The sequence below is a fragment of the Podarcis cretensis genome (assembly GCF_951804945.1).
Source record: "Podarcis cretensis genome assembly, chromosome: 10".
Taxonomy (NCBI): domain Eukaryota; kingdom Metazoa; phylum Chordata; class Lepidosauria; order Squamata; family Lacertidae; genus Podarcis; species Podarcis cretensis.
The window spans coordinates 5,600,481-5,623,264 of NC_137179.1; the positions used below are offsets into that span (position 1 = coordinate 5,600,481).

A 22,784-nucleotide genomic window follows, 5' to 3' on the forward strand; every position below is an offset into this window, starting at 1 on the left:
TGTACTGCAGTCACACAATCAGTAGCTGAACTGGGTTCCCCCCAGTCACAAAAACAAAACAAATAGAGCCACAAAAACGCAAAATAAATAGCAAAAACAGATTCAAAATAGAAGCGTGGCACTCAAATCGGAAGTGTAACACTCAAAATGGAGCACATTCGGCTTCCAAAAAAAGTTCACAAACTGGAACACTTCTGGGTTTGCAGTGTTTGGGTTCCAAGTTGCTTGAGTACCAAGGCGTTTGAGATCCAAGGTGCCACTGTACAATAAAGCAGAGCTGGTAGTAGTCCAGTCAACCCTGCAGCTAGCGACTTTGTGTAGGGCTCAGAAGGAACTCTGGAGTTTATTCTCACAAGAGGCAGTGACGACGACCAGCTAGATGAGCCTTTGATCCCACAGGGCTCTTGCGTTTTTAATGGCTGTGCAATAGATATAAACTGCTTAAAAGGTAAAAGGTAAAGGGACCCCTGACCATTAGGTCGAGTTGTGGCCAACTCTGGGGTTTCGGCGCTCATCTTGCTTTATTGGCCAAGGGAGCCAGCGTACAGCTTCCAGGTCATATGGCCAGCATGACTAAGCCGCTTCTGGCGAACCAGAGCAGTGCACAGAAACGCCGTTTACCTTCCTGCCAGAGTGGTACCTATTTATCTACTTGCACTATGATGTGCTTTCGAACTGCTAGGTTGGCAGGAGCAGGGACCGAGCGACAGGAGCTCACCCCGTTGCAGGGATTCGAACCACCAACCTTCTGATCGGCAAGACCTAGGCTCTGTGCTTTAACCCACAGCGCCACCCGCATCCCATAAACTGCTTAGTAACCCGGAATTATGCAGAAAGAGAGAATGATGGGAGACTGATAGCTAGCTAGCTAGCTGAAGGCTGTAAAAGGATTCTATTGATACCTTAAATAGAATGGCTACCTAAGAAGCTAAAGGTATAAGGCAGGATGCCATCCGTTCTGGCCAGCACTACCAATGGTCAGCGTGATGATGGGAATTGTAGTACAACATTATCCGAAGGACCACAGGTTTTGCGATGTGACAGGACAGGCAAAAAAGAGGGAAGAGTCACACAGAGACAAATCAAAACAGACGTTTTAATGGCAGCACCAAGACAGGTGTCAGCAAAGGTCTCAACTCCCTGAGGAAAGCATGACTCGGATCAGAAAAACGTAACACACAAGCTGCTGTCACAGCAATAGGTCTTAAGACCAGTGGCTATGGAAGTAGAAGCAGCCACCCCCGGCCATCTCACCAGCCTGTTCCCTCCTGCAAAATCCAGTATAAACACACATTGTCAAGGCAACAAAAGAAGCTTTGCTTACAAAATATGCCGCTCTGGGTCACAACAAGATCTGTTGATATGTTGAGGGTTAGGGTTTCACAGAACTGAATTAAGAGATGCAGGGCTGCAGACCTCTAGCGGTAAATTAATTAAATTAGACCCACAAATTGTCGTGCGTGCTGTGGTTGCAAGGCAAATGAATTATATTTTATGCTGAGAGTTAGGGTTTGTTTTGGAGCGTCCTATTCTTTAAAAGAGGGTGCAGTTTTCTGAAATAGCTATGTTTGTCAAATGCCTGGGCACCAAGATGTACATGCTAAGGTTGGGGAGCTTTTCACGGGGGAAGCCTAATTTTAAAAAGGTGCGGCAATTGTTCCAGCCGCTACTTCCTTTCCAAAACCATCAGGCACAAAGAGCAGCAAAATTGTTCCCTTGCAAGGAAAGAGAAGTACAACTGCAGCCAAGATGTTTGCAGACTGGAAAGGCCCCAATGATGTGACTGGAAGCAGAATTTGTTCATTAAAATACATATATATACCAAATTATCCAAAGACATGCGACGTCCAATCCATGCCAATCTTTCTCCCGCCCACCAGTCTTAACCTAGGAGGAAAAATAAACTACAGTGGTACCTCTAGTTGTGGACGGGATCCGTTCCGGAGCTCCGGTTGGATCCTGAGGTTTTCGCAACCGGAGGTGCTGGTTCTGCACATGCGCACGGTAGAGCACTTCTGTGCATGAGGCGAAACCCGGAAAAATACTTCCGGGTTTGCAGCATGCGTATCCCGAAGGATACGTAACCAGAGGTGCTCATAAGTAGAGGTACCACTGGCAGGGTGATGTTCCACTCTTGTAGCTCTCTGCTCATCAGACTGCGCTGGGGAAGAAAGGCAGCAGCACTTCCATGCCATGAACTATTGGAAACCCCTATGCTTTAGATGCAGTTCCCGTAGAAACATGAAATTTGAACCCCCCCCGACCCAAAATACTACATCTCCCAAGGGCCCCGAGAAAAGGCCGTGTCAAAATGAAGTTTGCCTGCTGTTCTGTGTTGCTGATAAGAGGAGCTGGAATACTGTCACTTCAAAAAAGAAAAAAAAAGGCAACGTAGATCATACAAAGTCACTCATGCTCTAGAGATGAAAGGCACATACCTTTGTAACCAAGACTCAAAAGAAACCTGATTTGATGTATTTCTGTGGTTTGGGGCCTTGTACTTAAGATATACTGATGTGACCTTTTTTCTGACATGGCAAAATGGAAGCAGCCTCCAAGAAATCACAGCCTCACTTGAATAGTTTGGATCCAGTTCAGCAATGCATTATCGACTTGGTGTCATGCTTATATGAATCTCCTCCAGAGGCAGATGGTTTGTGTGGCGAACAGGCCTCCTGTTGTCGTCTAAAAGCAGCAGTCGCATTCAACAGAATGATATCCAAAAAGGTAATTCAGTCCATCTAGAAATGATGTAGCTTTCCCACTGTGATCTTCAAGTCAAGTCATTCACAGAAACCATTTGGTTTTGATGCTGAAAGTTTCTCATTATTATTCCAAATACAGTTTTTTAAAAAACAAATGTCTTGCTTTATATATCCAAACCATGCTTTCAAGGCAGTAAGTTCAGCAAGCTGCTGAGTTCTCTTCCCAAAACAAGTCGGGGTGCTTATCCCCACGTGTCCTGTGACAGGGACTGGCAGCTAGTCTCCAAAAATCCACAAAACGTTCACACCAGATAAGCCAAGATTGACCCGCCTGCAAAAAATAGTTGATGCATTTCATATCGAGACATGTAAGTTATACCATTCATCATTAAATAAGAAATTTAAAATGTTAAAGTCTCATTTGAAGCTGGTGCATCAGGAGCAGGGTTAAGTTAAATCCCTCCATTCGATAACTGCATTCAGGACTCTCTATAGAAATATTGCTACTGATACACAGAAGCCAATTCTAATGTCCGTATTTATTTGATTAACTGGGCTTCATTCTCCTACTCCCACTTACCATATTTTTCACTCTATAAGATACACTTTTCCCCTCCTAAAAAGGGGAAGTGTGTGTGCATCTTATGGAGGGAATGCAGGTGGGAGGCTCTGCTCAGAGCTCCCTTTAAAGAGCTGCGTGGAGCGTGTGTGCGGCTCTTCGGTGCTTTTCCCCCGAGGAGGGAGAAGGGCAGCCCTTCCGGAAGACACAAGATCTACCCACCAGGGAAGAATGGCAGATGAAGGTGATGGAGTACATGGAATTGGCGGAAATGACTGGCAGAATCCGAGACCAGGGAGAAGAGTCGGTAGAAGAAGATTGGAAGAAATTTAAAGATTATTTACAGAAACATTGTAAAATTAAGGAATGTTAGAAGGATGCTGGAATGAAGTTTTGTGGTTTAGCAGTAATGTTATAGAAATAAGTAAAATCGGATTATGAATAGGTGAGAATGTAAAGTCACAACGTATTAAGATGAATTATTAAGATAAAAGTAAAGATGGAAAGGATTTGCTGAAATTGCTAATTGAATTAGAATACAAAAAAGGGAGGTGTGAGGAGGTCAGGGAAACAAGTAAATGAAAGACAAGACATGGAAAGATTGAAATGTTTTCAATTGTTTTTTATTTTTCTGTATTTTGTATTTTTTCTTTTTTTTCTCATTTCTGTAACTTTTTTTGAAACTTTAATAATTTTTTTTTTTTTTTTTTTAAAGAGAAGGGCTGCCCTTCTCCCTCCTTGGAGAAAAGCCCCCAAGAGCCGCACGCACACTCCGCGCACTCTTTAAAGGGAGAGTGGCTCTTGGGGGAGGCTTAGCTGCATGCAGCCTCTCCCAGGCAGGGGGTGAAGGCTCCCCATGCTCGGAAGAGGCTGCGCACGGCCAAGCAAGAAGCCAGGACAGCCAGCGGGATCACAGCACAGCGCAGCATTGCTGCGCAGCAATTCTGCTGCCTGTCCCGGCTTCTGGCTCAGCTTCGCAGCCTCTCCCGGGCAGGGGATGAAGGCTCCCCTTGCCCACGAGAGACTGCGCGCAGCTATCCCATAAGCCAGGACAGCCAGCGGGATCGCTTCTGGGATTCAGAAACCCCCCCCCCCCGTTTTCCTCTTCCAAAAACTAGGTGCGTGTTATGGTCTGGTGCGTCTTATAGAGCGAAAAATACGGTAAAATAGGGAGTTTTGTTCGTCAAGCCTCCACCCCAATACATGCACATGCCAGCAATAATAATAATAAATGGGGGCCACTCCAGCTCATTTTCAGTCCTTCTTGCTAAATATTTCCACCTGCCATCCCTCCCCACTCTATTGGCTAGTATCTGTTCTCTTCCACCACTCTCCCCCTCCACCCTCAGTGTGATGGGATAAGCTCTCTTCTGGGCAGGGAGCAGATCACTTCTCCTTCTTTAGGGACACAGGAAGATGCCTTATGCCATTGCTGCCAGACTGTCGGGTTCCTCTATCTTGGTACTGTCCACACTGACCGAGAGAAGCTCTTCAGTGGACATTCCCAGCCCAGTGTTGGGTTCAGCAATACGCAGAACGCCATACCTACCCAAGCATCCCAGATTCTTTAGTCTTTATGATGTACAGGAACATTAGCAAGGTGTGGAACAAGTTGTTTCTGCCCTAAATTGAAAGACAAAAGGGGTCTGAGTGAGCAGGAGGGGAGTCATGTGACAAAGACTTAGACTAAGCATTAGGGGCTGTTGCCCTTTGTATATTGTCACATTGCAATACTGGAATTGCTTACACCTCTGTAAGACCACTATGTACACACCTGGTTGGGTCAACTGAGAATCTAGTGCACAATACAGCATCTCCTAGACCCGAAAGCAGCTATACTTTTGGATAGCTCAAGAGTGAACTGTTTCTCTCCCCCCTGAAGCTTCCTAAGTATCCTATACATTAAATGTGCGCTCATTCCCAGGACTGTGGGCCCTTGTGCAGTTGAGGCTGCACCACCCACACCCAAGAGAGGGGTCAGCAGGTTCCCTCAGGGAAGCCCCAAGGGCTGCAGAAGTAACCAAAAAATCCTCAGGGGGAAACTACCTCCAAAACGCCAAAAAGCTGAAAACAGACCGGTGAGGCTGAAAACACACCAATGGGGACTAAGCAAACTCAGTGACTGCATGCTGGTTGACAATTAGGGGAAAGAAGCAGAAAATTCAGGAGGGGAGCGGGAAATGTCATGTAGAAGCTTTAGAAAAGGGAATCCTGAACAGCAGTACTTCATACCACAACATTTTGTTGCAGGGATTGTCACTTATAATGAAGGGTAACTGGCAAGCCTTGTTAAGGGAGACAACCAGTACTTTGCTCCGTTCTCCCAGCCACAGATGGGTGACGGCTCAACAGGTGTGTGGAGACTGATGCCATGGAAATATCCTGTAGAGCAGACGGCTCATATCCCCACCCCTAGCAGTTTTGGAACACCACCCAATTTCTTCTGTGCTGATCTGCTGTCCTGGAGGCACCAATGGGAAGTTGCTACATTCCTACCTTTGGTAGACTGTAGACTTGTCGCTGGTAAATAAGTTCATAGTGGGGAGGGTTGACGCTACTCTGGTAGATGCAAAACAAGTTCTCGTTGGAGACGTCTGTGAACAACAAGTTCATATTTTGCCTTGATTAATGGAGTTATTTGGCTGATGACAAGTGGTAAAAGGCAAAGGGACCCCTGACCATTAGGTCCAGTCGTGGCCGACTCTGGGGTTGTGGCGCTCATCTCGCTTTATTGGCCGAGGGAGCCGGCGTACAGCTTCCGGGTCATGTGGCCAGCATGACTAAGCCGCTTCTGGCAAACCAGAGCAGCGCGCGGAAATGCTGTTCACCTTCCCACCGGAGCGGTACCTATTTATCTACTTGCACTTTGATGTGTTTTTGAACTGCTAGGTTGGCAGGAGCAGGGACTGAACAACGGGAGCTCACCCCGACGCGGGGATCTGAACCGCCGACCTTCTGATTGGCAAGTCCTAGGCTCTGTGGTTTAACCCACAGCGCCACCCACGTCCCTTGATGACAAGTGGTAGAGGGAGGGAAATAATACCCAGCCATTTCCCCTTCGCCCCCCCCCCCCCCCGAAACAACTCTGCAAAACCTCAGGAGCAGATGGGGGCGGGCTTCGGGGGGGGGGGGGAAGAATGGCTGAAAATTCCTTCTCTCCCCAGTCCACTGATGGAGGCCTTACTGTCAGCTAAGCATCACCACTGGATACAACCCTGTGTGTTTGTTTATATAAAGTAAGATAATGCTACTCAACACATAGCTTGTGGGATACTGCTGGATGTATCTAAAGGCCATACTCAAAAAGTTTTATGAGACTCCTATATGCATACAGAGCTCCATGTACACAGAGGCATCCCTGCTTGTGTGGAGTTTCCTCTGTTCTCTTGATCAACCATCACCAATGCGTGAGGGCAAAACACCGCCCCACCCAGTTCATAAAATGCTATAACAGCCCCATTACCTGGCTTATCAGGCATTTGGATGAAATGTTGGGAGGTGAATGTTTTGCCATCGGGATATTTTGGATGAGGTGGTAGCCTGGAGTCAAGGTATGTGCAGAACACGTGCATGATAATCTGAAGAAAGAGAAAGAAATGCATTTCCTCACCATCATTGGCAAGAAAATATCCCCAGAATAAGCCATAAATTCACTCTTCTTCTTAATACAAAACACAACCCTGTTCCCAGGCAACTGAATAAAGAATGACATGAATATGACCCTTACTAGCAAATACTTATATAGAAGCAAAAGTATACTAAGCAATTACCGTATTTTTCGCTCTATAAGACGCACCAGACCACAAGACGCACCTAGTTTTTGGAGGAGGAAAACAAGAAAAAAAATATTCTGAATCTCAGAAGCCAGAACAGCATGAGGGATCGCTGCGCAGTGAGAACAGCAATCCCTCTTGCTGTTCTGGCTTCTGGGATAGCTGTGCAGCCTACATTCGCTCCATAAGACGCACACACATTTCCCCTTACTTTTGGGGAGGGAAAAAGTGAGTCTTATAGACCAAAAAATACAGTAAGTGCATCTCTCTCTCTCTCTCTCTCAGCTTGCCAGGATGCACTGAAGGAGGCGGAGGGAAATGAAATCCACATTGAACCAAGCTGGGACAGAGCCAAACAAACTCCTTAATGTCTGCTAACGACTTACTGTGTTTGCGTCACTTCAAAACAATTTTATTCTAGTGCTTTGAGAAGGTGTAGAAGTAGTTAAAAAATTTCAAGGTCAGTCCAATACAGGCAACCTAGCAATCAGCTCAGATCCAAACAGAAAAGTTCGTACAAATGTCATACATTTCATGTAACCTCGTTTAAGCACAAGAGGACTAAAATTAATGGCATATAACCCTTGCTTCCAAGTACCGCAATCTACGTTCCCATCTAATTCTTAGCACTGTTGCTGAGCCACAGAACATTAATGGAATATATTCAGGGAAGACAACACACAAGACTTACTGCAGAGTCTGTGGGCAAATCAGTATCCCATTTCCGTGCTTTGAAGTCTCCGCCCCGATTCCACCGGAAAGAGCTCATGCACCCTCCTTGAGAAAGCTCTGTGGGTTGGCAGAATTGTGCAGTACGTTATTTGGGGGCAGAACTGGAGGAAGGTTTAACAAAAGAGATTCCGTTCCTGGAGCTTCAGTACTATTCAATGACTGAAAGAGACAGTTCTGAAAGAGGGCTGTTCCCTTCAACACCTGTTTGTCCAGCGTTCACCAACCTAGTGCCCTCCAGATGTTTTGAACGATGGTGCTGACGGGAGTTGTAGGGAGCCAAGTTGGCAAAAGCTGGTTTAGAATGATATACCTGAGGGAGCATCTCCACCCCCATCATTCTGCCCGGACACTGAGGTCCAGCTCCGAGGGCCTTCTGGCGGTTCCCTCACTGCGAGAAGCCAAGTTACAGGGAACCAGGCAGAGGGCCTTCTCGGTGGTGGCGCCTGCCCTGTGGAACACCCTCCCACCAGATGTGAAAGAGAAAAACAACTACCAGACTTTTGGAAGACATCTGAAGGCAGCCCTGTTCAGGGAAGCTTTTAATGTTTAATAACTATTGTATTTTAATATTCTGTTGGAAGCTGCCCAGAGTGGCTGGGGAAACCCAGCCAGATGGGCGGGGTATAAATAAATTATTATTATTATTATTATTATTATTATTATTATTATTATTATTATATCATTGGGTTTCAGCCTGGGGAAAACTTCATCGGGATCACCATTAAGTGCTACACTGCCAATCTGTAATATTGTTGTTTGAAACTCAGACCCTCCTTCCACTACCACACCTCTGCCTTGTTGTTGTTTAGTCGTTTAGTCGTGTCCGACTCTTCGTGACCCCATGGACCAGAGAACGCCAGGCACTCCTGTCCTCCACTGCCCCCCGCAGCTTGGTCAGACTCATGCTGGTAACCTCGAAAACACTATCCAACCATCTCGTCCTCTGTCGCCCCCTTCTCCTTGTGCCCTCCATCTTTCCCAACATCAGGGTCTTTTCCAGGGAGTCTTCTCTTCTCATGAGGTGGCCAAAGTATTGGAGCCTCAGCTTCACGATCTGTCCTTCCAGTGAGCACTCAGGGCTGATTTCCTTCAGAATGGAGAGGTTTGATCTTCTTGCAGTCCATGGGACTCTCAAGAGTCTCCTCCAGCACCATAATTCAAAAGCATCCATTCTTCGGCGATCAGCCTTCTTTATGGTCCAGCTCTCACTTCCATACATCACTACTGGGAAAACCATAGCTTTAACTATACGGACCTTTGTTGGCAAGGTGATGTCAGTGATCCATGAAGGGGCACCTCTGCCTTAGCAGAGACCAAAGTGCAGAGGCCTTGCTGATGCAACAGCAGCTTGCTGAAAACCAATGCTAATTATACCTAGCGTAAAAAAGCCCCAAAATGCACACCAGCACCGTGACTCTTTACCTTTGATCCTTTCAACCAAATATTCCTGGTTTGGTGTAAGGTCCAGGTACTGCACTATTGTGTTCAGCGTGGGAATGAGTGGAGCTTTAACCAGGGCTGCTTGCTTCAGACTGCTGATACTGGCATCTGCAAAAACAAAAGGCCATGAGCCCGCCAGACAGGAAAAGCCCCAAAAGTTCTAAGATAAGTCATGATAAGGGCTGCTCGCTTCCTTTTATTTAATCTACAAGGTTATGTTCTGCTACCCACAAACATGCAAATTTATCTGTACAGTGTCCCAGTAGATCACAACAACCTGATCCGACTCTACCTCTAAATATAAACAAATGTGGCGTCCAAAGTGTGTTCCCAGGTATTACCAAGCGGTAAAAATAGTGGGCTATTTCCCCTTCAACAGGAGATAACAGACCACAAGTTGTATGTAAGTCAACGTACCTCCAATCTGCAACTCTGGGCACCCCATTCTCCGCATCTGAGTGCTCACGGACTCAATCTCTTGAACGAGGGGCACTAAAATTGTTTCATTGATCCACTAAATGGCAGAAAGAAAGAAAGAAAGAAAGAAAGAAAGGTAAGTTGAACTGCGTCTTGGGCTTTCAAGCCATTTCAGTTTGTCCCACAGAGCAATCTGTCAGCCATCCCTTCTTAGCTTAATTTGACTATTTACCCCCAAATCAAACAAGAAGTCACCTGTCTGATTTCAAAGGCCAGTGGCAGAACTCACATTTCTGAATTTAGCAGTCCAGGAGTCCATGTGATCCAGCAGTTGCCTACTCATTGACACTCTTGCCCAAACCTGAATGAGAAAACCAGATGGTCTCAGTACGCCAACTCAGTCCAGTCATTGTATGATTATTATTATTTAAATCCTCCTAGCTTCTTGAAACATAGTAAGCAAGTTATAAAGTCGCAGGTCCTATAAACTTTTTATTTTATCTATACCCCGCCCATTTAAAAACAAAATAAATCATCAAACAATAACAACAATCAGATCAAATACAAAAAGTTGCAATAGCTTTAAAATAAACAACGTACAGTGGTGCCCCGCAAGACGAATGCCTCACATGACGAAAAGCCCGCTAGACGAAAGGGTTTTCCGTTTTGGAGGCGCTTCGCAAAACGAATTTCCCTATGGGCTTGCTTCGCAAGACGAAATGTCTTGCGAATTTTTCCGACTTTTCCCCCCTTTCCCCCCCTTTTTCTAAGCCGCTAAGCCGCTTATCCGCTAAGCTGATAAGCCGCTAAAAGCCGCTAATAGCGCTAATCTGCTAAGCCGTCAATGGGCTTGCTTCGCAAGACGAAAAAAACGCTAGACGAAGAGAATCGCGGAACGGATTCTTTTCGTCTTGCGAGGCACCACTGTATATCAAACAAAGCAGTATCAATAACCCATTAGAATCTAATAGTAAACAACTATTACTGCTCCCAAATGCACGCTCCAATGCAATTTTACTCTGAATTCAGTCTTCCAGTCCCAATGGGGACTGTACTATTAAGTACAGTGGTACCTCGGGTTAAGTACTTATTTCGTTCCAGAAGTCCATTCTTAACCTGAAATTGTTCTTAACCTGAAGCATCACTTTAGCTAATAGGGCCTCCTGCTGCCGCCGTGCCACTGGAGCATGATTTCTGTTCTCATCCTGAAGTGAAGTTCTTAAACCAAGGTACTATTTCTGGGTTAGCGGAGTCTGTAACCTGAAGCGTATGTAACCCGAGGTACCACTGTACATGCACTTGTAGTGATTTGCCAGTAACGTGTAATGGCTCTAGAGTGGTCTTCAGCTGGTGGGTTGGCCCCTGAACTAAGGTGAGTAGAACTACCGCCATATAAATATAATGGGGGAGGTAGGGGGTGGTCTCCAAAAGCATGTTTGGGTTAAATGTGGGTCTGGATGTGAAAAGGTTGAAGACTGATGCTCTAGAGATGCCATTCAGAAGGAAACAATCCCCTACTGCCCCGATGCCAATCTTCCATTTACCTCTTCAGCGACCTGCTTGGAGCTCAACTCAGCTTCATCTTTGTGGGCCGATGGGGCTTGGGACCTGCAGGCAGGTTGGTACTGGAATTTCCTGAGCATCTGGGCATAGTCTGCCATGGACCTGCTGTAGTTCCAAAAGGTTGGGCTGCTAGAAGGAGAACTGGAATCTGTGCTCCCTGTAAAAGGTAAAGGACCCCTGGACAGTTAAGTCCAGTCAAAGGCGACTTTGGGGTTGCGGCGCTCATCTGGCTTTTGGGCCGAGGGAGCCGGCTTTTGTCCACAGACAGCTTTCCGAGTCATGTGGCCAGTATGACTAAACCGCTTCTGGCACAATGGAACCCCATGACGGAAACCAGAGCACACAGAAATGCCGTTTTTACCTTCCCGCTGCATCAGTACCTATTTATCTACTTGCACTAGCGTGCTTTCGAACTGCTAGGTTGGCAGAAGCTGGGACAGAGCAACAGGAGCTCACCCCCGCCGCGGGAATTCGAATCACCAACCTTCTGATCAGCAAGCCCAAGAGGCTCAGTGGTTTAGACCAGTGTTTCCCAACCTTGGGCCTCCAACTGTTTTTGAACTACAATTCCCATCATCCCTGACCACTGGTATTGCTAGCTAGGGATGATGGGAGTTGTAGTCCAAAAACAGCTGGAGGCCCACAGTTGGGAAACACTGGTTTAGACCACAGTGCCACCGTGTGCTCCCTGTAATTATCCAACCACAAGCATGTAAAAGAAATTATGGGAAGAAGAAGAGTTTGGATTTGATATCCCACTTTATCACTACCCAAAGGAGTCTCAAAGCAGCTAACATTCTCCTTTCCCTTCCTCCCCCCAACAAACACTCTGTGAGGTGAGTGGGGCTGAGAGACTTCAGAGAAGTGTGACTGGCCCAAGGTCACCCAGCAGCTGCATGTGGAGGAGCGGAGACACGAACCCAGTCCCCCAGATTACAAATCTACTGGCTACGGGAATCTACGGGAACTGGCTGGCAAGGCTTTCATAGCTATGGACATACACGAATACTCCATCAGGTGGGGCCAAAGACATTGTTTACGTGGAGAATTGCTTACCCAGCTGAACTCTGTGCAGCTTCTCCTCCTCGCTTCGAAGGAAGTTGTCCAAAGACCTGAGGTCCGTCATATAGTCTTCCTTGCCAGTAGGGGAATTGTATACAGTTGGCGAAGAGCGATACCGTGACCTCATTCCACTGCTATCCATTGGGCCAATGCTGGTGGGGTATGGTGAAGTGCTTGGGGACGGGCTAAAAGGGGGGACCTAGGCAAAACAAAATGGAATATACTGAGATAGATAGATAGATAGATAGATAGATAGATAGATGATAGATAATTTATTACGGTCAGAGACCAGCTTATAAAACACACTTGGGGTACAGTCCCAGAAGGAAAACAAACAAACAAAACAATGTACAACAATAAATTTAAAATTTATAAATGCGATAAGCGTATAGACACTTAAAACTTTAAGATAAACTACCGCAGAGAAATGACCCAGAGTCTCCCATGGAACCGAGTTTGGGGATATTCTTAACGAACTAGTTTGAGTCGGGAGATGGTCTGCGCCTACAGATCTGTACACAGAATCTGGCGACCGTCCAGGTCGTCTTCTGATCTTTGCCAAACAGGAAAAGGTCAAATTTTTGCTTTTCCGGGAGGTCAGCGAGCCTCACCAGTAGGGGATCCAAGGTCTCGCTACGTGCCTCTTCATAAAAGGGACACCTAAAGAGCAAGTGCTCTGGGCTTCCCATCTCCCTGGAATATGCTGGGACTCCCAACACGTGGATGAGTGATCTCTCCCCATTTATTTTCCATCAGAGAGCTGCAAATATATATATATATTTTTAAAAAGAAACACTAACTTTTGTTCATGCCTCTGGCACTTGGCCCAAAGGGGGGTACAAAAGGTGGGAAAATCTGGAAAGGATTCCAGCTCTGCATTGCAACAGGATAAGCTCATGTCATCTGAGGCGGTTGAAATCAAAGCCATGTTGGAGCAGGGAAGCGGTCAAGGGGAGGAGGTGCAAGTCCTAAACACACAGACCTCATCAGTGAACACATCCACACTTCCAGCCTCAGCCTCCCTATCCGCAACTGTAAAATGGGGAGAGACAGTGTGGTGTAGTGCTTAGTGCTGAACTGGAATAGATCAGAGTTCAAATCCCCACTCAGCCATGAAACACACTGGGCCTGTCGCTGCCTCTCAGTTCAGCCCACCTTACAGGGTTGTTGTCAGGCCCATGCAGGGAATGGGGTAGCCATGTACACTTGCCCCGGGCCACGGAGGGCTAAGCCAGCTGGGGACCCCCACCAGGGGCCAGCTGGACTTACACTATCATGCCAAGAATGCTTCGTGCCTCCCAGCTTAACAGCAAAAACAAGACTCCCGTTCTGGGCCTTAGACAAGCTCTCTGCGCTGGCCTGGTTCTTGTGAGGTTTTTAATGAGGAGGGAGGAGAGCCATGCTCTTCACCTTGAGCTGCTTGGAGGAATAATATAAATGCAGCAAAATAATTGAAACATGCATGTGTGCATGCATGCCCACCCAGAGTGCTTTGAGCACTAAATGAAATAACATTTTTATAAATACTTGTTAGTATTATATCAACAACCTCAGATATGCAGATGACACAACTTTGATGGCAGAAAGTGAGGAGGAATTAAAGAACCTCTTAATGAGGGTGAAAGAGGAGAGCGCAAAATATAGTCTGAAGCTCAACATCAAAAAAACTTAGATCATGGCCACTGGGCCCATCACCTCCTGTCAAATAGAAGGGGAAGAAATGGAGGCAGTGAGAGATTTTACTTTCTTGGGCTCCGTGATCACTGCAGATGGTGACAGCAGTCACGAAATTAAAAAACGCCTCTTTCTTGGGAGAAAAGCAATGACAAACCTAGACAGCATCTTAAAAAGCAGAGACATCACCTTGCCAACAAAGGTCCATATAGTTAAAGCTCTGGTTTTCCCAGTAGTGATGTATGGAAGTGAGAGCTGGACCATAAAGAAGGCTGATCACTGAAGAATGGATGCTTTTGAATTCTGGTGCTGGAGGAGACTCTTGAGAGTCCCATGGACTGCAAGAAGATCAAACCTCTCCATTCTGAAGGAAATCAGCCCTGAGTGCTCACTGGAAGGACAGATGCTGAAGCTGAGGCTCCAAGACTTTGGCCACCTCAAAGAAGAGAAGACTCCCTGGAAAAGACCCTGATGTTGGGAAAGATGGAGGGCACAAGGAGAAGGGGACGACAGAGGACGAGATGGTGGGACAGTGTTCTCGAAGCTACCAGTATGAGTTTGACCAAACTGCGGGAGGCAGTGGAAGACAGGAGTGCCTGGCGTGCCCTGGTCCAGGGGGTCACAAAGAGTCGGACACGACTAAACAACAACAAAAGTATTATAGGAGGAAAGACTAATGAGAAAGTTCTGTACCTTACTGTAGCAGCTGCCTGGGGAGTAGCTCATAGCAGCACTGTAAGAACCAGAGCTGCTACCCGACAGAGCCTGGAGCTGAGGGCTGTAGCCGGACATGCAGCTGGAAGCAAATTTTGGGCTGGCACTAGGCGAGCGGGAAGGGCTGTAACTCAGAACACTCTGTCCTTGGATGGGAGGAGAAGGCGTCGAAGGAGGAGTTTTCTTTGGTGTCAGCTCACGGGGTGGAGTAGTCTGGACAGCTGAAATTGAAATTTTTAAATATATATATTTTTAAGCTTTAGAAAGTTTCTGCACCTTTATCACTTACACAGCCCTACAGGAAAACAACAAGAATCCCCCGACAGCATACGAATCAATCTGGCTAACCTGATTCAAAAATACACACTCACACTCCGCTCACACACAAATACAATTCTCACTACAGCGAAGCAAAGACAACCAAACACACACTAAGCCATACCCAACCTTTCTCAACACCAAGGAAATACAACAAGTGAACCGTAAGAGAACCCATACAAGTAACGTTGACATAACCCCTCACACACACTAATAGAAGCATAACCACGTCACTCGCCACTCCCCCTCTTCCCTTTCTTCTTCTTCTAATTATTTAAACCAATTCATAAACCAAGAACTTATACACTCATCACTAATAATGAAATATATCTTGTAGATATTTACCCACATTTATTATGCTACTTTTGTGATATACAAATAATATGAGAAAACTTGGTATATTTATTTATATAACATTCTTATTTATAAAACCTAATAAAGAAGAAAAGAAAGTTTCTGCACATCCCACAGGATCGAAAATATGTCAAGGAACTCAGCCATTTTATTTGCTTTTTAAATTTTCTGCTCTTCATGGTGTGCTTTGCAGAGAAAGCTTGGCGGGCGACAACAGGCTGCTGGCAGCACACCAAGCACAGCTACATGTAAGATCAGGTAAAAAGGTAAAGGGACCCCTGACCATTAGATCCAGTCGTGGCCGACTCTGGGGTTGCGGCGCTTATTTCGCTTTATTGTCCGAGGGAGCTGGTGTACAGCTTGTGGGTCATGTGGCCAGCATGACTAAGCCGCTTCTGGAGAACCAGAGCAGCACACGGAAACGCCGTTTACCTTCCCGCCGGAGCGGTACCTATTTATATACTTGCACTTTGACATGCTTTCGAACTGCTAGGTTGGCAAGAGCAGAGACCGAACAACGGGAGCTTACCCTGTCGCGGGGATTCGAACTGCCGACCTTCTGATCGGCAAGTCCTAGGCTCTGTGGTTTAACCCACAGCGCCACCCGCGTCCCATAAGATCCCACCCTATTGCCTTCCCCTTGCCCTCCTCGACAAGATGATCTGTCAAATACATGACTTTCCCCGTAGAAAATACACACCACTTCCATTGTGTCAGTATTTGCACGGGTGCTCCAAATGTTTTGAATAAGTTACTTGAATTGCAGAGTTGTGGTTTTTTTAATCTGCATTTTAATCTGCATTCTTACCTGCATTCTGCAACCCCAGAAGGGTCTGCTGTCCAGGACTCATAACTAAGCTGGTTGGGGCCATAGTATATTTAAAATACCTCCAGAAGTCAAATAAGGCATTAAGGCTGAACAAAGACGCAAATGCAAGTTCTAGAACAAAACAGAAGATTACAATAAGAATTTGTGAACGGCTCCACCTGGTGCACAGGATGAGACCCTCCCTGCCCGCAGACTGACTTGACAGAGTGGTGCATGCTCTGGTTATCTCTCGCTTGGACTACTGCAATGCGCTCTATGTGGGGCTACCTTTGAAGGTGACCCGGAAACTACAACTAATCCAGAATGCGGCAGCTAGACTGGTGACTGGGAGCGGCTGCTGAGACCACATAACACTGGTCTTGAAAGACCTACATTGGCTCCCAGTACGTTTCCGAGCACAATTCAAAGTGTTGGTGCTGACCTTTAAAGCCCTAAAAGGCCTCGGTCCAGTATATCTTAAGAAGCGTCTCCACCCCCATCGTTTTACCCAGACACTGAGGTCCAGCGCCAAGGGCCTTCTGGCGGTTCCCTCCCTACGAGAAGCCAAGTTACAGGGAACTAGGCAGAGGGCATTCTAGATAGTGGTGCCCGCCCTGTGGAACGCCCTCCCACCAGATGTCAAAGAGAACAACAACTACTAGACTTTTAGAAGACATCTGAAGGCAGCCCTGTTTAGGGAAGCTTTTAATGTTTGATGCATTACAGTATTTTAATATTTTGCTGGAAGCCACCCAGAGTGTCTGGGGAAGCCCAGCCAGATTGGGGGGGGGGGTTATAAATAAATTATTATTATTATTCTTAAAACTTTCAGACAGTAAAAGTTGTTCGACAGTGGAATGGACTCCCTCGGAAAGTGGGGGACTCTCCTTCCTTCTGAGGTTCTCAAAAGGAGGTTGAATGGCCGTCAGCCAGGGATTCTTAAGCTGTGATGACAACACTGTAGAGGGTTGGGCTAGATGACCCTTGAAACTCTACAATTCTGTGAAAAAACGAAACCCAGAGGATCACCTCCTCACTTCCTTTTTCTCTCCCTGAAGGCATAAATGCAGAGGTATCCCCAGTCCATTCAAACAACTTCTACATTCTTCTGGAGTTTCAAAGTACTTACCAACATACCACAGTAACCAGCACGAAATGTTATAATAGGAACTGATTAGTTTTCCAGACCTGGGGTGGGGGGCAGGAGGGAAGAGGGAGACAAAGGTCATTCATAGCCCCACAGCATGGAAGCACCAACTACTTTTCAGTGACTCACAATAAATAGCTCACTCCCCATGATGAAGATACAACAATTTCCCCCAGAATGAACTTTATGGCTGGATTTCCAGCACCTCACAGTGGCCTCCCTGATTCCCTCCTCCAAATCTGAGCTATGAGGAATTTGTGTCTTCCACCCAACAGTCATCTGCCAAAGCAGAGCAGACACGTTTACTCATTACTAACACCTTAAAATTTAATAGCATTTTAGAGCGCCAGAAAGCACTTCCACAAACATTCTCTCTGTCATTTTTAAAACAGCCAAATACAGCAGCTCAATTATCACCATCCCCTGTATGGCTGACACCAAGGGAAAGTGACTTGAAATCCTTTATGAATTCATGGGATGATGAACGATGAATTCATGGGAGAAGCAGTGAACATTTATCTCACTGATGACTATGGGCCACAAGAAACCATCAGCAAGGATGCAGAATGAAGTTGGGGGGTTTGCCTCTCTTACATTTCAGTATAAATCATGCCAGCGATGGACAAGTTCAGAAGCCCCCATGCCAAGACCACTTTTTTTGCTTCAGTTTCTTTCCTCATCTCGATGGTCCTGTCAATGAGGGAAGCAGCTGGACCTTGTTCCCCCTTCATTGTCTGGAAAGAGCAGAGGGACAGTTAGTTATATGAGAACATTTACTTAACATTGAAAGAAATTTCAGTGCTAATTCAAGTGCACCTTCTCCTGTTTACCCCAAAGCTGTGCGACCGGATGTCCCCTTCTTCCCTCGAAATCTTCTCAAGATGGTCTCTCAGCCTTCTACGGCAGATGGGGGGAGCCAATGGGGGCTGCTGGGAGAGGAAGGGGAAAGTCCGACTATACAAGCAGAAATTCCTTTCATAGAATTGTAGAGTTGAAAAGGACCTCCAAGGCTCACTTAGTGCAACCCCTTGCAATGTAGAAATCACAGCTATTACACTTGCAGATGGGAACTGCAGGATATCAATTGTGCTTCCTTTAAAAGGTAAAGGTAAAGGGACCCCTGACCGTTAAGTCCAGTCACGGACGACTCTGGGGTTGAGGCGCTCATCTCGCTTTACAGGCCGAGGGAGCCAGCGTTTGTCCGCAGACAGCTTCTGGGTCATGTGGCCAGCAGGACTAAGCCGCTTCTGGCGAAACCAGAGCAGCGCACAGAAACGCCGTTTCCCTTCCCGCCGGAGCGGTACCTATTTATCTACTTGCACTTTCACGTGCTTTCGAACTGCTAGGTTGGCAGGAGCAGGGACCGAGAAACAGGCGCTCACCCCGTCGCGGGGATTCGAACCACTGACCTTCTGATCGGCAAGTCCTGAGCTCTGTGGTTTAGCCACAGTGCCACCCACGTCCTTTACCTTGAGCCAAATTTTATGTTGCAAGCTCCTCTCCTTGCATTCTGCACACTGATGAAGCCATATAAATAATAATAATAATAATTTTTATTTATACCCCGCCCTCCCCAGCCAAGGCCGGGCTCAGAGCGGCTTACAAGCAATAATAAAAACAAGTTGAATGATTACAACTTAAAAACAAAATTAGGATACAACATTAAAATATTGAAACATTAAAATATTAAAATGTAGCCTCATCGCAGGAGGAGAAGGAAAGGAAAAAAGAGAGGGAGGGAATCAAATTGGCTCCAAGCCAAAGGCCAGGCGGAACAACTCTGTCTTACAGGCCCTGCGGAAAGAAATCAGATCCTGCAGGGCCCTGGTCTCATGAGGCAGAGCGTTCCACCAGGCTGGAGCCAGAGTTGAAAAGGCCCTGGCTCTGGTTGAAGCCAATCTAACTTCCTTAGGGCCCGGGACCACTAAGGTAAAGTAAAGGTAAAGGTACCCCTGCCCGTACGGGCCAGTCTTGACAGACTCTGGGGTTGTGCGCCCATCTCACTTAAGAGGCCAGGGGCCAGCGCTGTCCGGAGACACTTCCGGGTCACGTGGCCAGCGTGACATCGCTGCTCTGGCAAGCCAGAGCCACACACGGAAACGCCGTTTACCTTCCCGCTGGTAAGCAGTCCCTATTTATCTACTTGCACCCGGAGGTGCTTTCGAACTGCTAGGTTGGCAGGCGCTGGGACCGAGCAGCGGGAGCGCACCCCGCCGCAGGGATTCGAACCGCCGACCTTTCAATCGGCAAGTCCTAGGCGCTGAGGCTTTAACCCACAGCGCCACCTGCGTCCCATCATCGCAGGAGGAGAAGGAAAGGAAAAAAGAGAGGGAGGGAATCAGTTTGGCTCCAAGCCAAAGGCCAGGCGGAACAACTCTGTCTTACAGGCCCTGCGGAAAGAAATCAGATCCTGCAGGGCCCTGGTCTCATGAGGCAGAGCGTTCCACCAGGCTGGAGCCAGAGTTGAAAAGGCCCTGGCTCTGGTTGAAGCCAATCTAACTTCCTTAGGGCCCGGGACCACTAGGGTGTTGCTATTTATGGACCTTGAGGCTCTCCGTGGGGCAGACCGGATAAATAAGTAGTAAAGAGAACTAACTACATCTGAAGCTCCTTTTCACAGTAAGCAAACATTATAGATGCACTTCAGTTGTTTGTTGTCAGGGTCTTAAAAGGGCCTTAGCCCACCAGTGACCTTCCTTTGGGCCGCATAGCTGCAAAGCAATTTTTTCCACCAACATTACAAGTGTCTCTGCTCTGCACCCAATGTTAATTTTGCACCTTTGTCTTATCCCAATGGTCTTAATGCCATTTACAGAAATACATTCATGGATTAAATTTTGTTTCTATTGAACACCACGCCGCCCTGTGATCTTCAGAAGGGTGGCATGCAAATTTAATAAATAACAATAAGCTATTGGGCAGCTAATGAACACATTAAGTATTATTATTATTAGTTGCTTTACAGAAGGGAAAAAGCATTGAAACACCATGGAACAGTAAAATTGCAAGCAATTTAAAACCAGGAGAGTTTTAAAAGACAGAAAGATGTTTTCAACTGGAATCTTGGGGCACAGTTCCATGTAAATCATACACTCTTGTGATCATTATATAGTTATTTATACTCTGCTTCCCCCCCCCCAGGAAATTTACAGATAAGAACAGCTAAAAACATGGGGGGGGGTGTCAATAATTAAAATACAATTAAACATATACACAAGTTCTATTAAAACATAGCTGAGTTGGTCAGAGCGTGGTGCTGATGGCACCAAGGTTGCGGGTTCAGTCCTCGTATGGGATAGCTGCCTATTCCTGCATAGCAGGGGGTTGGACTAGATGACCCCCAGGGTCCCTTCCAACTCTACAATTCCACGATTCAAATACAGTGGTGCCTCGCAAGACGAAAAGAATCCGTTCCGCGATTCTCTTCGTCTAGCGTTTTTTTCGTCTTGCAAAGCAAGCCCATTGATGGCTTAGTGGATTAGCGCTATTAGCGGCTTAGAAAAAACCCCGCAGGAACTCGCAAGACATTTTCGTCTTGCGAAGCAAGCCCATAGGGAAATTCGTTTTGCGAAGCGCCTCCAAAACGGAAAACTCTTTCGTCTAGCGGGTTTTCCGTCTTGCGAGGCGTTCGTCTTGCGGGGCACCACTGTAATTACAATAAAAACAGCATGCCGCCAGTCCCCTCATTAAAACAGCCGGGTCCCAAAAGAACGTTGGAACAGGAAGGTCTCCTCCCCCTGCACAGCGGAGGGCCGACAAGGAGGGAGCCAGGCTGGCTTCTCTTGGCAGGGAGTTCCACAGCTGCCTGGGAGAAGCCACCACCGAGAAGGCCCTCTCCCGCGTCCCCACTGAATGTACCCGAGAAAGTGGCAGGATGGAGCCCAGGGCCTCCCCTGGGCAGATTCCCATGAGGGGAACACGGTCCCTCAGGCAGCCTAAGCCTTATTATTATTATTTTTTATAATAATATTTATTAAATTTTGTATAACCAATAAAAAACATACATAATAACATAATATTTTCCATTATCCACATTTCATTCTCAACTTTGGACTTCCTCACATCTCTTGTTCCTGCTTTCTAAACATACATTTTACCAGCAAATTAAATTACCAGCAAATTAACTTGATTTAATTCATACAGCCTAAGCCTTATTAGCCAAGGCTGCCTCATAATGCCAGGGGGCCAGCCGGGCCCCCGCTTCCTGGCCCAGCTACCAGGAGATGCCAGGGACTGATCCTGACACCGGCTGCTCTGCCCCACGGCGAGAAATGGGGCGCCCCACGCGCTCCCCCTGGGGCAGGGGCACCCTGAGGGCCCTCCAGGCGCTGCTGGACTACAACTCCCATCATGCCTAGCTGCTGGCCGTGCTGGCTGAGGCTCATGGGAGTTGGAGTCCGGCAGCCTCTAGGGCGCCAGGGTTAACCGTCCCCGCCTCTGGGGCCCAACGGTAAACGGGGCCCCAGGGAGCGCATGCGCACCACTCACTCACCCCCCCCAATTCAAAGGCAAACCGACCCCCTCAACTTCCCCGCGCTCGTCTCCCCTCACTCACCCGGGCGGCTCCTCACGCTGCTTCGTTTTTTAAAGCGCGCATGCGCAGCGGGGCAGGCTCCTTTTTAAAAAAAAAAAAAAATCCAACCCTCTGACGACAGCAGAAGGGGATTGGCTCGCACCGATTGGAGGAGGGAGAAGACGGCGGAGGCGGGAGCTGTCGCCGGGGCGACGGAAGGGTGAAGGCGACGGTTGGAGGTTGCTCTCGCGCTCGGCTCTGATTGGGTCGTATCTGTTTCCCTCCCCGCCCTCATTTAGCCGGCCGGTCGCTTTCAAGTTTTGGCGGGAGAAACCGCTGAGGCGGAGCAAAGTTCTCTCTAGGCGCCTCTCATTATATTATTATCACTTTAAAAAAATAAATAAATCTTTATTAATTTAAATTACACACATATACAAAGAATTTACAATCTCATACTACAAAAAGAAAATTTAAGAAAAGAAGAAAATACAGAAAAAAGAAAGAAGAAAAAGCAGATTTAAGTGCATAAAAAAACCTTCATCTTCCTAATTAATACTTAAATAAACACTTAAATAAAAAAAAAAACTTCTGACAAAACGAGTCTTCCAATCATTCTCATTGTACTGTTTATACTGTCCTTTTTTTTTGCAGTTTTGTATTCTTTAATATTGTTCCCGTCTACTCCACAAACAGTATTTTTTGTGTTGACAAGTATCACTCAAGTTCTGCTAATATGGTGTGGTTGGTACAATATGATCTTATGGAATCCTTAAATATTCTCCATTCTCCAAATATTTTCTGGTTCAATACTCCTCTAACTCTTCCCGTCAGTTTTGCTAGTTGTAAATATTCTACCACATATTTATACAGCGCTTGTTTCCCTGATAAGGACCCAAGGCGGCTTACAGATAAAAATGGGAACAGCTGAAAGAATCCTTAAAAAACAATGAAGCACTTTTGGTCCTCTTAGTTTTCAGAAAGACATTAGAAAACAAAAAGAAGATC

At 46.6% G+C, this 22,784-nt stretch overlaps 1 protein-coding gene across 2 annotated transcripts; it reads right to left on the reverse strand.

Annotated features, from left to right (window-relative positions):
• Positions 1–1,082: 1,082 nt before the first annotated feature.
• Positions 1,083–21,900, reverse strand: TMEM209 (transmembrane protein 209). 2 transcript variants are annotated; one of them, XM_079992686.1, is made up of 16 exons: positions 21,822–21,900; positions 18,083–18,195; positions 17,861–18,000; positions 17,249–17,307; positions 16,120–16,251; positions 14,619–14,860; positions 12,246–12,450; positions 11,171–11,346; positions 9,916–9,987; positions 9,627–9,723; positions 9,192–9,317; positions 7,729–7,826; positions 6,728–6,842; positions 5,761–5,858; positions 4,814–4,887; positions 1,083–3,036 (listed from the first exon to the last, which is right to left on the reverse strand). In XM_079992686.1, the coding sequence occupies exons 3-16, from the start codon at positions 17,995–17,997 to the stop codon at positions 2,982–2,984; spliced, it is 1,686 nt and encodes a 561-aa protein (XP_079848812.1). In that variant the 5' UTR covers positions 17,998–18,000; positions 18,083–18,195; positions 21,822–21,900; the 3' UTR covers positions 1,083–2,981. The 2 variants fall into 2 exon arrangements, with proteins under 2 accessions (XP_079848812.1, XP_079848813.1); XM_079992687.1 differs by having other exon boundaries at positions 18,083–18,192; positions 21,822–21,891.
• Between the last annotated feature and the right edge of the window lie 884 nt (positions 21,901–22,784).

Bases quoted from the DNA above. Each gene is read 5' to 3' on its own strand.
- TMEM209 (XM_079992686.1), bottom strand. From the start codon at position 17,997: ATGAAGGGGGAACAAGGTCCAGCTGCTTCCCTCATTGACAGGACCATC. The intron at 11,347-12,245 runs GTAAGCAATTCT...TACCTTTTACAG, and splicing joins GCTGCACAGAGTTCAGCTGG to GGAGCACAGATTCCAGTTCT. The intron at 9,318-9,626 runs GTACGTTGACTT...TTGTTTTTGCAG, and splicing joins CCCAGAGTTGCAGATTGGAG to ATGCCAGTATCAGCAGTCTG.